Here is a 15487-nt window from a genome sequence, read left to right as displayed (position 1 = left end):
ACAGGAAATAGCAGAAATGTGTCAAAATTTTGGTTGTTTATGTTAATATAGACACTGGTATGTCAGCCCCTCACATGTCTGAGGAACATGAACATGAGACTCATGACCACAAAACAACAACTTCATCTGAGCATGGGAAGGAAAAGCATGAGGAGGAAAGAAATACAGGTACATCTTTACTATACTGTAGTTGTAGTAGTAGCTAACAGGTAGTGATGGAAATATCTATTACATTACCATGGGTTAGACTTGGAAACTAACATACAGCTGAACCTCAACCTGGTATAGAGTGACTGAAAGAACTGAAAAAGGCGAGGGAAATAAATATGCTTCAATAGGTTTTTAGGTTGCAAAGAATAAAATTTACCTTAACATCTTTTTGCTTGTTTTATTTTCAATCTTAATTATGGTGTTTCAGTTCCCAACACGTCTGAGGGACATGCACCTCATGGCCACATTCAAGAGATCCGTGGTCATGTAAAAGATACTCATGGCCACACACCTTTAACTCATGGCCCTATTCAACAGAAGCATGACCCCCTTCAAGAGACTCATGGTCACACACCAGAGGCTCACGGCCATGGTCATGACACTCATGGCCACACACATGATACCCATGGCCACACACCTGATACCCATGGCAATACACAAGAGACTCATGGCCGCATACCTGTAAGTCACGGCCACGTTCAAGAGGTTCATGGCTACACACCTGAGACTCATGGCCATGTTCAAGAGAGTCATGGTCATTTTGAAGAGACTCATGGCCACACTGAAAAGACTCATGGCTACACACCTGAGACTAATGGCCATGGTCACAAAACTCAAGGTCATGGTCAAGAGACTCATGGCCACACTGAAAAGACTCATGGCTACACACCTGAGACTCATGGCCATGTTCAAGAGACTCATGGCCACACTGAAAAGACTCATGGCTACACATCTGAGACTAATGGCCATGGTCACAAAACTCAAGGTCATGGTCAAGAGACTCAAGGCCACAGTGAAAAGACTCATGGCTACACACCTGAGACTAATGGCCAAGGTCACAAAACTCAAGGTCATGTTCAAGAGACTCATGGCCACATTCAAGAGACTCAAGGTCATGTTCAAGAGACTCATGGCCATGTTCAAGAAACTCATGGCCACGTTCAAGAGACTCATGGCCACACTGAAAAGACTAACGGCCACACACTGGAGACTCATGACCATGGTCACAAAACTCATGGCCATGCGCAAGAGGTTTATGTCCACGTTCAAGAGACTCAAGGTCATGTTCAACAAACTCATGGCCACATTCAAGAAACTCATGGCCACGTTCAAGAGACTCATGGCCACACTGAAAAGACTCATGGCCACACACCTGAGACTCATGGCCATGGTCATGAAACTCATGGCAACATTCAAGAGACTCATAGCGACATTGAAAACTCCCATGGCCACACACTGGAGAGTCATGGCCACACACTGGAGAGTCATGGCCACACACTGGAGAGTCATGGTCATGAAGAAGAGACTCATGGCCACATTCAAGAGACTCATGGTCATGTAACTCTTGGCCATGGTCATAAAACTTATGGCCAGACACCTGACACTCATGGTCACACACAAGAGATTCATGGCCACACACTAAAGAGTCATAGCCATGGTCATGAAATTCATGGCAACACACCTGACTCTTATGGCCAAGCACAACTGGCTCATAGTCACGCACAAGAGACTCATGACCACGTTCATGAGAGTCATGGCCACAAAACAACCACTTCTTTTGGGCACGGGGAGAAAAGAGAGGAGCATTATGAAAGAAAAGCTGAAACATCAGGTATTTTATGCATGTAGTGGGAACAAGAACGCTGTAGTTTGCCTGTAGTAATGAAGCTTTGCGCTTTTACATTAATAAATTAGCCTAGCAGCTAGCGGACTTTTCCTCTACTCATACCTTAAAACTAATTCTTCTTTTTTTTGCTCACTTTTGGTTTAAGTCACTGCATCTCCCGACAGAACTGCACGGTTGAATTTCAGTGTGCATTTTTCACATTACATTTTTCTAGTCTAACATTACTGAAAAAGAGCAGCTATAATAGCCATAGCAGGAGCAACAAGTTGGCAGAGTGAGATGGCTGGAAAGGTTCATTGCCATAAGTATTTTGTCTCCTCAAGGCATTGTTTGCATAGGGCATATACTTTGTCTGTTGACCTGTCTTTTCTCCCAAGTCCCAAATATTTCCACACTGCTGTTTATTCCCAAGAGGGGAGTAAATATCCTTGGTGTTTTTTCTTGGCTGCTTGCCATTAACAGCCTGGCACTGTTTGATAGTGACACAGACGTTCAATGGAGATTTCAAAGTAAAGGCGTACCCTAAAGATGATAATACAGATTGATGTTTTGTTGGATTAGTGATCATTTGACTGGTACATAGACCCGGATCAATGGATTGTTACACCCCTAGTACCAATGTCCTTGTAGTTTTCTGCTGTAACATACCAGTATTAATATGCAGTAGAAAAGTTTTAGTTAGAGCAAAAAATGGGCCCCTAAAAAATAGAACATTAACCTGTAGTGATGTAAATATGTAGTATGCAATTTTATCACGAGAAAAGTAGACACAGAATAAATTTAACAGTTTTTTTCTTCATTGTCAATGAAAAATGTTTTAATGTCAGTCCCCCACAAGGCTGAGGGGCACGCATATGACACCCATGGACACGTACAGGAGACTCATGACCACAAAACAACTTCATCTGGGCATGGAGAAGGTATCTCCTTTATATGTAGCGGCAGCAGTGTTCTTGTAATTTTATATAATGTAGAGTACCTGCAGTGATGGAAACGTGCAATAGATATACTTTCACCACAAGTTCAACTTGGCAACTTGCCCCTGTAAACTGGATGTTTTTCTATATTTTTGATGGTTATTTCCATGACCATTTTGATGTTTCAGTATCCCACAAGTCTGGAGGACACATACACGAGACTCATGACCATAAAACAACAACTTCATCTGGGCACGGGGCAGGTATCTCTTTTGTATGAAGTGGTGGCAATTTTTTTTCACAGATTTAGATGCTGTAGTTTACCTGTGGTGCTGTGAATTTGTAGCAGATAAACATTTCCCACAAGCTATATCCACTATAAAGAAATATAAAGAAATCAATAGCAACATAAACATAGCCTTTAGAGTTAATTAATTAACTTTGCAACTTTAGGGAGAAGAATGGGAGAACCAAGTAGAAACACAGGAATAGACATTGTCTAAATATTAAGACTGTAAGGAAAAGGATCTTATAAATTTGTCCTCATATGATGTTTTTACTTGTTATGTCAATTATGATCGTGGTGTGACAGTCTCCCACAAGTCTGAGGGACATGGACATGAAGCTCACGGTCACAAAACATCAACTTCATCTGGGCATAGAGAGGAAAGAAAAGGTATCTCTTTTATATGTAGCAATGGCAATCTTCTCATAACTTTTTATTTACCTCATTTTTGATTGTTACATCAATAACGATTGTGGTGTTTCAGTCTCCCATAATTTTGAAGGACGTGCACAAGAGACTCATGGTCACAAAACAACAACCTCATCTGAGCACGGAGAAGGTATCTCTTTTGTATGTACTGCAGTGGTTGCAGCAAACTGTAGTTAATTGTATTTGTGGCAACGTCCTTGAAGATTTACAGTAGCTATATACAGTGGATTATTTGTGGTGCAGTAAATATGTAGTAGATAAACTTTCGCCACCGGTTTAACTTGGCAGCTCACGCTGAAAAAAACAGAAACTGGAAACAACAAATGTATCTAAATTTATCTCCAAATACATGATAGCCTGTCAGTCAACATACGCTATAAGGCAAAATCTTAATTTGGTACCAACTGTTGTGCTATATTTTTCAAATGAGATGACGACTGACACTGTAGGGCCAGAAATAAAAGGCAGGAGGATGAAGTGGGGGAAAAAATGGATAAACTACAAAAGGAAGATGAATTTGACATTGAAAATGCTCTTGAAGAAAAGGCACTTTCAGGTTTTCACAATAATTTGTTAAATTCTTGATGTCTGATTAGAAATATTAAAAACATTCGGATGATATTTTTAAAATATAAGAAAATATTCTAAATACCCATCAGCACCTTATTTCTTCAGTCAATTACATTATAAGGGAGTAGGATCTATATTGGCAAAGGTTTCTCACAAATCATTGGATGTTGTCTAGTCAGTAGTAGTTGTTCTTTCTAGTTTGGTAAAACAGCCAGAGATAATCTGTGCTACATCAATACAGATTGATCTGAAAGTTGTTGCTCCTTTGTAGTGCACAAACTTGAGTGGGAAAGATGGAGCCATGTGACCCCAAAACACACTACTGGGAGAGAGGATGAAGAAGAGAGAGAGAGAGAAAGAGAGAAAAAGAAAGGTAGAACATGAACATGTGCAATAATAGTAGTGCAGTGATTCATAACTGGTTGCAAATTGGGACCCAAAATGTGTTATGATGAGGTTAATAGGTGACACAGTATTGCAGTTATAGCTCCATTAAAGGTGGTCATTTAAGTCCACAGCTGATCATCATTTTCTGAATCTTTGAACTGACATTCACCTATTCACCTTAAGCACCTTAAGTTTAATATGTCTATATGCTTTTTCTAAGAAATTAGTAAGGATTTTTAAAAAGCATAGTTCACTAACAGACAATACAATGCAAAATGTTTCCTACAACAGTTTTTGATTTAAATTTTAAAAAGTCTTTGGATTTTGCAAAAGAATTTGATTATGTTATACGATTTTCAGCAAATTGAGTGTGCCCAGTTGTTGTGGCAATAAAGAGGACTTCTCGACCATATTGGCTTAAAAGTTGAGACTGAGAGTTAATTCTTGACCTTGGAGACAAGGGTTGGCAAAACAATCTCACCAAAAACAATCAAATCACACACTTCTCCAAAAAGAAGATTGTGTGATACCATAAAAAAAAACTCCAGAACAGCCACTAATCAATGGACCTTGAGGTTGGATTGCTTTGCCAACTTCTCCAAGGTCAGAGATTGACTTTGAAGTTAATCTTTCTGAATAGTTTTGAAAATTATATTGTGTATTAATCTTACCTATGTCAAGCTTTAAAAAACAAGACACATCAGTTTCTACACCAGGCCAGATATTAACAATACTCAAATATTAGTAAGGTAGTAAGTGTTACTGATATTAGATGGTGTTCAAGCACGCACTGATTACAGACTGAATACATTACTTGCCCACCACCTCAATACTTAGTGATGACAGATGCTACGATTATAAACTCAAAGTACCTGCTACGTATAGCAGCAGTGTCACAGCACAGAGTTTTTTCAGAAGCAAGTCGGTCTGCTCAACGCATTTTGTGGAGAGGGATGAGCCGAGCTAAAACATGGACAAGAACATGTTTTGTGATATCACAGTGACCTTGACCTTTGAACTTCAACCACCAAATTCTACTCAGTTTGTTCTTGAGTCCAAGTACACCTTTGTACCAAATTTTAATAAAGTCCTCAAGGTGTTCACAAGAATGGGATGGTCGAACAACCTGAAAACAAGCCAGGGCCATCGCTGACGTGGAGACAGGAGTTCATAAAAAAGAAAGCATGTGCTGCCACACCAACTGTTTTCCTTTAAATTTTGGTCAAAGTAAGGAGAAGATCCTCAGATCAAACATCACTAATCAATGAAAGAGATACTGAGCGTCATGGATGATTATCTTTTCTTCTAAAATGTCTGGTGTAATGGGTAACATTGGTTTTGTTCCAAGTTTATTAAGTGGTGGGAAAGTTTCCTCACCGTGGCAACCCTAAAATTCAGCTTTAGCTTGAAACCTCTGAGTCATGGGCAGCACTACAGTCGTTCCTTGCATACAGACTCATAAAATCTTCAGAATGACTTCTGGGTTCTGTCCAACCAGTTAAGAAACACTGCACTGGGTGAAGATTATGTCAGCTTTATAGAACAAAGCAACCCTCTTCTTTAAAGGTAGAATCTAGTGGGAATCCCATCCATCTAATCCATACTGCCTCTCTGTAGTACTGATGCTCATCTATACCTGCTCCAGCTGTGCAAAGGTATAGGGCCATAGATGACTGTAGCACAGTGAATAATGTGCCGACAAATCTTAAACAAAGATTCCTTCATCCCTCAAGGGCTTCTGAAACTCTTGATCTCAGGAGAGCCGCAGGCCAAACAGTTGTTTGGGATCATATACGATGATTTCAGAGGTAAGAGACCAACATGAGCAGCACCTGGCCTCAAGATACAGAGGGGAGACTCGAGCTTGGTTAATCCTATTGGTTGGTTCAGATCAGTGGATTAGAAACTCTTTCTGTCATTTGACTTAAGTGTATGCTGTTTTTAAAGAAAGAAACCTGTGGAAAAATTCCTTTCATTCCATGTTTTATGTTTTTCATTTTGTTCATTCTTTCCCATGCAACTCCCTCTTGGTTGTGTTTGCTTTATGTGCATGATCAAGGTAAGTCTTTGGACTTTAAATTCGTATTAAACCATCAAACAATTGCCAACACCGACATTCCTGTTTATGGATTTTAGAAAGGATTCTTGTTAGTAAAATATATCACTACTCCTTCAACTTCAGAGACTCTTTGATGCTCACTTTCTCTCAATGTAACTGTCTTTCACCGTTAACAATCCGAAATTGATAAACACCAATAAAGCAGCATCTTGACTCGTAATGTTAATTTGTGGAACAATGTCCCATTGCCTCTCTGGTCTGTGGAGTAATTGGCCATTTATATTTAATTAGGCAGTTCTTCCCCCACTGCTAGCATGGTTTCCTCAGTGCTGAGAGAGGCACTTTATGGCGCTGCTCTCGCTGACTTCCTTTTAAACCAGCTCATTAATATTTCAGCTGGCATCATCAACCAAACAATAATAAAATAATAATGTGACGGCTGATTAAACAGCTAAACTCCGACTTTTTAATGTGCATTTAAATGTGTATTTGCATAAACATGCCTGGTAAACGCCTCTTTAGAGGACAGTGATGCCTTGCAGCACACTATTGCAGCCAACTTCTAAAGCTTAATAAAACCTTAATTAGGTACCAGCCTCAGCCAAGATAATCGTAGCGAGAATGTAGAGCAACACTTGCTGAACCCCTCTGCACAATGCAGATCCTACGGTAAATTATATCAGGCTTTCATTTCTCCCTCTGTGGAAAAATTATACAAAAGGTCTTACACCATTCTCCACAGCATGTCTTTTTTTAAGCTTTGGTTTTAGGGTGTGAAATATGGAAGAAGTCTTAATTTATGAAGCGTACCAGCATGTAGAGTAAAACCTGCAATCAAATCCTCTCAGATAATTCATGAATTACAAAGAGAAAATTTAATTAAGAGCCCTGATTGTGCAGAGCTTTTTGGAAGAGAATTTAAGACTGTGGAAATGAAGAACAAACAGAGAAAAGAAACGAGAGGCAGTGGAGGGTTTCCATCGGGTTAAGTGGTGTCAGACCAATTTCATGGTGTCAGGTGCAGCCTGAAAACACCTACTGTATCACTCACCTCAAACTCCCTTGGTTATGATTCTGTAGCATATAATCTACTCATCCGGTAATGCAATTAAATTCCCAGACACAATTAACATGCCTGTACTCACACGCCTGTATACATATACACAAACAAGCATGCACACACAGACGCACACACACTCAGGATAGTGGAATTCCCATCAGTAATCAGTGCAGCCCAGTGAAGCAGACTCAGCAAACCTGTGAGTGTAGTAATGGAGAGGGAGTGGTCTGTCTTTATTGAACCAATATAGAGTCAGAAAGGCAAGTCATAAAACACACTCAGAGTCATTCATTTGTTCACTGACGTCTAAAACTAAAACCGTCGGGCGTATCTCCCGGTGCAAGTAATTTATCATTTCCCACTGTCACAGAAGAATCCCAGGAGAATGCTTAAAAAGATACTACTCTATCACAAGTATTGACTTCATGCACATGTATCGCTATCTTCCGCTTGTAAAAGAAACCTAAAGATAAATCTCTTTTGTTTCAGACTGTGAGTGCTACGGCCACTCCAACCGCTGCAGCTACATCGACTACCTGAACATTGTCACATGCGTCAGCTGCAAGCACAACACCAGGGGCCAGAACTGCCAACACTGCAGACTGGGATACTTCCGCAACGCCTCTGCCGAACTGGATGATGAGAGCGTCTGCATCGGTCAGTCTGCAGGGGGACAGAGGGAGTGTGTGGCGGGGGACGGTGTGAGTGTGTGTTGTGTGTGACAAGACAAGGAGATGCTATAATTTTCAATGTTTTTAAAATGACAGCAATTGCTCAGTTAAAGTGAGGGTTACACACCAAGGTAGTCTAAATAGATGAATGTAGTAAAAGATACTCAAATATTATCAATACTATACAGCTGCTCTACTGACACTTTATGACACATTTTGTTGTGTAAGCAGGAAGCTGTATTCAGCTAAAAGCTTGTTCTCACTCCAAATTTGTCAAATAACAACACTTGGACAGTGGGTCAGATACTGACACACTCGGGCACCCTTTAGCAGCGGTTTGAGATGCATGGGCCAGGGGAATTTTTTGATGCTCCGAGCGACTGCCTTATGTCTGGAAAACACTTCATGTATGAGCAGCGCATGACGGCAACCTCGACGAAATGCCGTGTGCTGCACTCTCGCAGTGTTCAAACTGACAGCGTTGTTCACCGAGACAGAGTTGTTCCTGCTTCTGCAGGGCTGCCTGCTGCTTTGAGTGCTATATTTCCACATTTATAAGCACATATTTTACTCAGTTATGAAGGCATGCAAGCTCCTGCATTGACAACAGCACAGTCCTGCAGAAAATTCAAAACAAAATGCCTTGTGTCAACAAATGATGGGATTCTGACGACAGAGACCTTGTCAGAAGACTTTTATTTCGAAAAAGAAGCAGTAAAGTTCGTGTAAAATAGACATGTTTGAATTTCCTCATCTCTGACAGATAAAGACATTGAAAATGCAATAAAAGGTGGCATAGAGTCAATCGAATTATCAAGTCACCATTTTCAATATCTATTTCTGCTGAAAAAGGCACACAGCATACAAAAAAAACAGCGAGCCACCATTTCTCATTTTTCATGTGCCCATCTGAAATGCAGCTTAGACGCGCCTGCAAGCGTTGTTTATGCAGGCAGTGTGGCTGCTCTACTAACTTGTTAACATGGGCAACAAAAAAAACTAACAAACAGCAGGTTCTGCAACGCACATGTGCTGCTCATGCAAGCAGTGTGTTTCAGACGATCATGTAAACAGCATGAAAGTATGGATAGGGCCAAACAAAAGCCAGACTTGAACCCGTGGCATTGTGGTTTGTTTTCTGTGTGAAACCAAAATTCATTGAGTTATTAAAATAATGCAGTGCACTAGTATGTGTAGCATACTATATAAGTGACCTATGTCATGTTACGTTAAACACATGTACTTATTTTAAGTCAAAGCATGATGTTCTAAACCTAACCATGTGCTTTTATTGTCTTAAATTAATAAAATAAATCTAAATTGTGTGTAGTGCACATACTGTGCCACCAGAGGTCAGTCTCTGGTCTGTACTGGTGGAGCATTGCACAAAAATAATGTCATATGCCTTATACCCCTGTGAAATTTCAGCAAGGTATGAAGGTATGAAAAAATAGATACCAGCCAAGCCTAGCATGCAACGTGCCAGAATTGACACTCAGTCCCTGAGCATCCAAAATTGACATTGGATGGCTACGTGGAGGGCAACTAACCTAGAAAATGTGTTGACTTGCTCTTGTTTACCGCCTGTGGGATCATACCAACAAGTGTTGGTATGTAATGAGTTGAGAGTGAAAATGTGTTGACCTGCTCAGCACCAAACAGCAGACAGCCAAATTGATCTACTAGCTGGTTAACTTCATTAAGCATTTAACAGTTAAAAGCAGGTTATTTTCTCCAGGAGTTGGTGGAGACCAAACTAGAGCTAAAATGAGGGTGGCATGACACGTGACTAACTAATGTTGCCCCATATCTGCTGGATTTGTAAGTCGAGATTTGTTTGTTGAAATGTTAACAACACTAACTTTAAAAGGTGCTAATAATTTAATGTTGTGTTCATAGCTTCTTGTACTGCCCCAAAAAAACAAGTCATGCAGATTCAAATAAAGCCATGAAATGTAATATTTGAACACAAATCCTTGGCAAAATTTACAACCTGTAGACATCAGCAGGTATTTTCCCTGCAGCTGTTGTTCCAGATCTTTACCTGACTTGGTCTGTTAAGAAATTTCCAATATTTGTACTTAAAAAAAAAAAACATCCTGAGTTATTAGACTCACTGCCCTGCTGCACTGTGCTTTATCTATGGGTGCTACTGTATGCAACGCTTATCGACTAATACTGATGCAAACACCCTCAAGCACCCTTATAGCTGAAAATTAACACTTAATGTTATTTTAAATCCAATGTGCTGGAGAGCCAAAACAATGAAAAACATATAATGGTTGTGATATTTTCTGACTGTAATATAGAAAAATGAATCTCACACATCTTTACGGACAGTGATACACACTGTTTGTATGCTTTCACACAGTATTTAGTCTTATTAAGGGCATGTCCTAACTCCTAATATGAGGTCACTCTGTATGCATAGCTGTGGAGCAAAATCTGGTGTTGATTTGGATCCATCTGTAGGTGGACTGCAGGGGGTTGGAGGGTAAACTTGGTGCGGCTGGGGCACACACAGGGCCAGGCCTTGGAGTCAGCACAAATAAGGCCCCATTAGCTCATCTGCCAGCATACTGGCACACCGAGCATGGCAACAGAAATCAGTTCACACCACGCGTCTCTAAAGCAAGAAACCATGCCCTCTTGAACACTAATGCATTTGCACTAACATTTTGCACAGCTACACATTCAGTCTGAGTGGCTCGCATATAAACCCAAAATTAATGCACATGACCCACAAAGACACTGATGCCAAGTGCATTGCTGTGGCTGTGAAATCTGTTTCACCTTTATGAATATTTTATAATAAATTACATTTTAAACAAGTTAATTTGATATTGGGTTTAACTGAAAGACAAACTATTGGCTTACATCAAAACGTGAGAAAAACTTTGTCATCAACCGACCGGCAGATGTAATGCAAATATGCAGCTCTGCAGTTTTTTACCATCTCTGATCTGCTACAACTGATCTGATATCAGTCAGATTCTATAAATATATGTATTTGTAATGATAATTACTTGCAGAAATGAGAGTAATTTTAAAAGCTAATTAAATTCAATGTCATCTTGTGTTAAAGAGGTAAACAGTCTCCAAATGATCTGACATGAGTCTTAGTAGTTAGCATTTCAATAAAACAAAAATGTGTTTCTGTGATTGGTAGGAAGTATAGCAAGTACGGGTTTGTGTTGTTTTATACGCCACAAGTTCAACAGACAAGGCTTAAGTTTAATTATGCAGCACAACAACTAGACTTTTGCATCTCAACTGCTCAAAATACCACAATGTTCCCGACATGTCTTCTACCTGCCTTTGAAAAGAGATAGTCTGCGATCAAAAGAACTTGCAGTTCTGTTTAGATGGGATTAGTTTACCAAACAACATCTGATATATACAGTACTTTCTGACATCTGTCATTTTATATTTCTTTAAAGAGAAGAGGAGTCACTGTAGTCTCTTCCCAGTATTGCAGGCTGTATGATAGGTGTTGTTTTTAGGAAACCAATGCCAAATCTATTAGAAATCTTGTTTACCGTCTGTGGGATCAAATAGCAATTATAACATGCAAAATGCAATGTGCTTTAGATCACAGCAGTTATAAGTCCAGACAGCATTACATGTAATATTTTATCTGTGGCGTCTACATAAAAAAACACTAGACATGGCCTTTGCATCTGAATTTTCACCACAAAGTTACATGATAGGCAAAACACAAAATTAATTCTGTCTGAAAAAGGCCTATATTTCAGGTCTGAATCTCTGCAGCATCTTGGGACATCTCTGTAGTCTGGAGAAACTCCACCTTACATGCACAGCACTGCAGCTCTGAAAGGCATCAATATCAAAGACAAGTCTGTGGTCCGAATACAAATGCACACATTTTTTGGCTGAACTTAATTCAACTCTCGGTCAAATCCCATTTCTAATTCTAATTTTTAAATGACTCCTATCTCCGTTTCCTCCACCACTCTCTTCTTTCAGAGTGTAACTGCAACCAGATGGGTTCTGTCCATGACCGGTGTAATGGCACGGGCTTCTGCCAGTGTAAAGACGGGGCCACGGGGGCCAAGTGTGACGACTGTCTGCTGGGATACTACTGGAAACAAGGCTGTTACCGTGAGTATGAGGAGGTTGATTTTTGGGGGGCTCCTGTCTAAATATCATGAGCAAATGTTGCAACCTTTGCATGTGTGCTGTGCCACTTACTGTAGCTTGTGCATCTCCCGATGTTTTCTTTACTCCCAGGGGAATAGATCATGTAGCTCATTAGCAGCATCAGCTGGCTCTTTAATTGATGACCCTGTCACTCCTTAACCCCATTACAGGGAATCGGCTTCCCCCACCATCTAACATCGAGTGAGGACTCACATAGATCCACACACACACGCACACGCACACACACACACACACACAAAACCTCCACAGGCATGCATGCCATTTGACTGTGGGTTTTACTCCAACATGAGACATATTGTAGTTAACAGCAGGAAAGTACGTTTTGACATCTTACTCCGAATATTTCAGTGCAACCGAGCCAATAATCTTTGGTGTAATAAAACATGTTAGCACATGTAATTATTTCCTGTCATGGACAACTGATCCTCTCCATTTTTTCTCAGAACATTTTTAGGTCAAGTATCTTGTGCAGTACAACTACCTCTGTGCTTTTCCTAATGCCTTTTATAGCATTTTAATGATGCTATTTCTTCCCCCAATCATTAGTTAATAAATATCACACATGCGGTGTATTCTGCTGGGTTTGAGAGAACGATTTTTACGTGACCCAGAGAAAGTGCAGGCTCAAGAAGAAGGCAAAAAAAACAGCGAAAGGGACTTCAAAAACAAAAAAAAGGCAGGTGTTACCTATTGTCGTCCCCGAGGCAAAGACTTGAGAATTTATCTTGCCTCTTTCCTTCCTCCTGCTTTCCTTTCTACTTTGTTCTCTCTGCCCTGAATTCTTCTCCTCCCCCTGTATCTCTGTTTCCCATCATGCTTTTCCTAACATTGCCCCTCCTTATCTCCCCTCACCTGTCTCTCTTTGCCACACATCTTTCTTTCGTCTTTGTGCTCTTTACTCCCCCACACCATCCTTTCACTGCCTGTCACTCTGTCACTTTGCCGTGCCCTCTTTATTCCAAACTTCTCTTTCTCTCTCATTCTCCTTACCTCCGCAATTCCTCCACTCTCCCTCTTTCCCTCTGCTGCTTTCTGTCTTCGCTCGCAGCTAACGTTTGTGATGAGGAGATGCTCCTGTGCCAGAACGGAGGAACATGCTACCAGAGCCAGAAGTGCATCTGTCCTCCGGAGTTTAAGGGGGTACTGTGCCAACACTCCCGCTGCGAGGCGGGCAAGGACTGCAACGCCGCCTCTTCCCTGCACCTTACCACGGCCACCCTGCTGCTCTGCACTCTGCTAGCCCACCTGCTGGCCACGTTAACTCCCCACTGAGCCAAGAAAAAAAAAAAAAAAAAAAACACCTCAGACCAACGAGTGTGTGTATATGTGTGTGTACGCGAGGCGAGGGGTGACCCGGAGCGGGTAGGGCCGCCCAAGTCGTGGACCCGATGAACACACACCGCAGCACTCGCAAAAAGCGCACACACTCACACAACACTAACTCGCCCCAGTCTCCTTTCAAACACACATATATACACACACACACACACACATGCACACACACTTCACAGGACTGTTATGATACTGAGTGTGTGCTCAGGTGTGAGAAGAGAAAAAAAAGGGGGAGCGACCTTAGAGAAAAAAAGATGCAGACGAAGGGGGAAAAAAATCATACCAACCACTGTTCCCTTTATCCCTGAGCTGGAGCTATGTGCATCAAACCAAAAAGCATTAACACTTAAATCACCACTGTTTCACTTCAAAGGGAATGGCTGTTGTACCCACAAGGACCTTTTTGTTTTTGTTTTTTTCTTGGTTGAGTTAAGGATCTCACCTCCGTTTGACTGACGGCCAACGTGTGTGTGGTCAGACTCAGTGGAAGTACGAGACGTGTCGACACGACGGACGGGTTGGGAGGCGAGATGCGCGTTTGATCCTGCTGCTGAGGCCTACATAGTATATAAACCAGGTTTCATTTTCTTCTCAAAAAGATGAGACTTGATTTTACATTTATTCTATTTCTGCTGCATTTTTTTAAGAATTATATCTTCAGTCATTGTATCTAATGTGCCCACTAACAGTCGCTGAGATTATACATATTATATAATATCCAGGGGGTTACGAATTATTAAAATTTAGTCACTATTATGGTTGTTATAGGAATGAGTGATTGTTGCCACACTTAGCGAGATTTAATCTTCACACAGTATTCAGGAAGCAGAATTTAACAGAATTTAACTTATCAGACGTCTAAAAAGAGAGAGAAAAGATATCGACCACGTATCAATATTATATGACATTATTTGAATATTTTTTGTAGAAATTATTTTTGTTTGGAGTTACAATAAATTATAAAAAATGACATTTACAACTATTCCAAATGAGCATTTTATTACACTGAGTGTAAACCTTGCAGTAAATATGACTGTTATTTGCCTTCTTGCTTGTACTTTTTTTCATTCTATCAATCAAGTGTCCACGATAACATGCTGTTAACATTTTTTTTTTCCAGTGGGGTGAAAAGAAAATATGAGCAAGTTGAGAAAAGAGAGCCATCACTCCAAGTCATCCGTTTGATCTATTTCATTCCACTTTGGACATGGTGTTGAATGTTCATCATTATAAACAGATTATTACAGTCTGTCTGACAATCACAAAAAACTGCTTTCGTGTCAAGAGAATATAAATTATTTTTATCCTGATAAAAGTTGCAAAGAGCTTTTATATGTGGAAATGTCACTTGCAGATACAGAAGAAGATGGGCTAATTAAAAATATATTCCACTGTGCAAACATTGGAGATATACTGATTCCTGAAGGTCCTGGGAGATAGAGCGACTGACCCCGAAGCCAGATTTTCTCATCTTTAACTCTCCTTGGAATCACCAGTCACCATCTAAAGGCTGTTCCAGTGACGTGTTTTGGAAAGCTGTCCTTCAGGTTTTTTTTCCCCCATAGATAAACTACAACATCATTTCTCTGAGAAATGTTCAATTGCTGAGTCAGCCCAGGTACACAGTGGATAAAGAGATGTGAATGCTGCATTACACCGGGATACATCAAAGATAAAAGCCAGACTAAGCCTGTGAGAAATGACAAGACAGGATTTCTGGTATTACTCCTCTATTTTCTGAGCTGGTGGTAGCTGTA

At 40.5% G+C, this 15487-nt stretch overlaps 1 protein-coding gene across 1 annotated transcript in view; it reads left to right on the top strand.

The window, feature by feature from the left end:
• LOC121959794 (netrin-G2) overlaps positions 1-14613 on the top strand; it is a 73595-nt gene extending 58982 nt beyond the window's left edge. Inside the window, 3 exon segments of the mRNA XM_042509287.1 lie at positions 8035-8202; positions 12204-12338; positions 13447-14613. Coding sequence (XP_042365221.1) covers positions 8035-8202; positions 12204-12338; positions 13447-13670 — 527 coding nt within the window. The 3' untranslated portion in view covers positions 13671-14613.
• Positions 14614-15487: the final 874 nt, after the last annotated feature.

This window comes from Plectropomus leopardus, chromosome 20, assembly GCF_008729295.1.
Source record: "Plectropomus leopardus isolate mb chromosome 20, YSFRI_Pleo_2.0, whole genome shotgun sequence".
In the NCBI taxonomy this organism is placed as follows: Eukaryota; Metazoa; Chordata; class Actinopteri; order Perciformes; family Serranidae; genus Plectropomus; species Plectropomus leopardus.
Note: the sequence above shows the minus strand (reverse complement) of the source record. Positions and strands in the feature narration are given on the sequence as shown.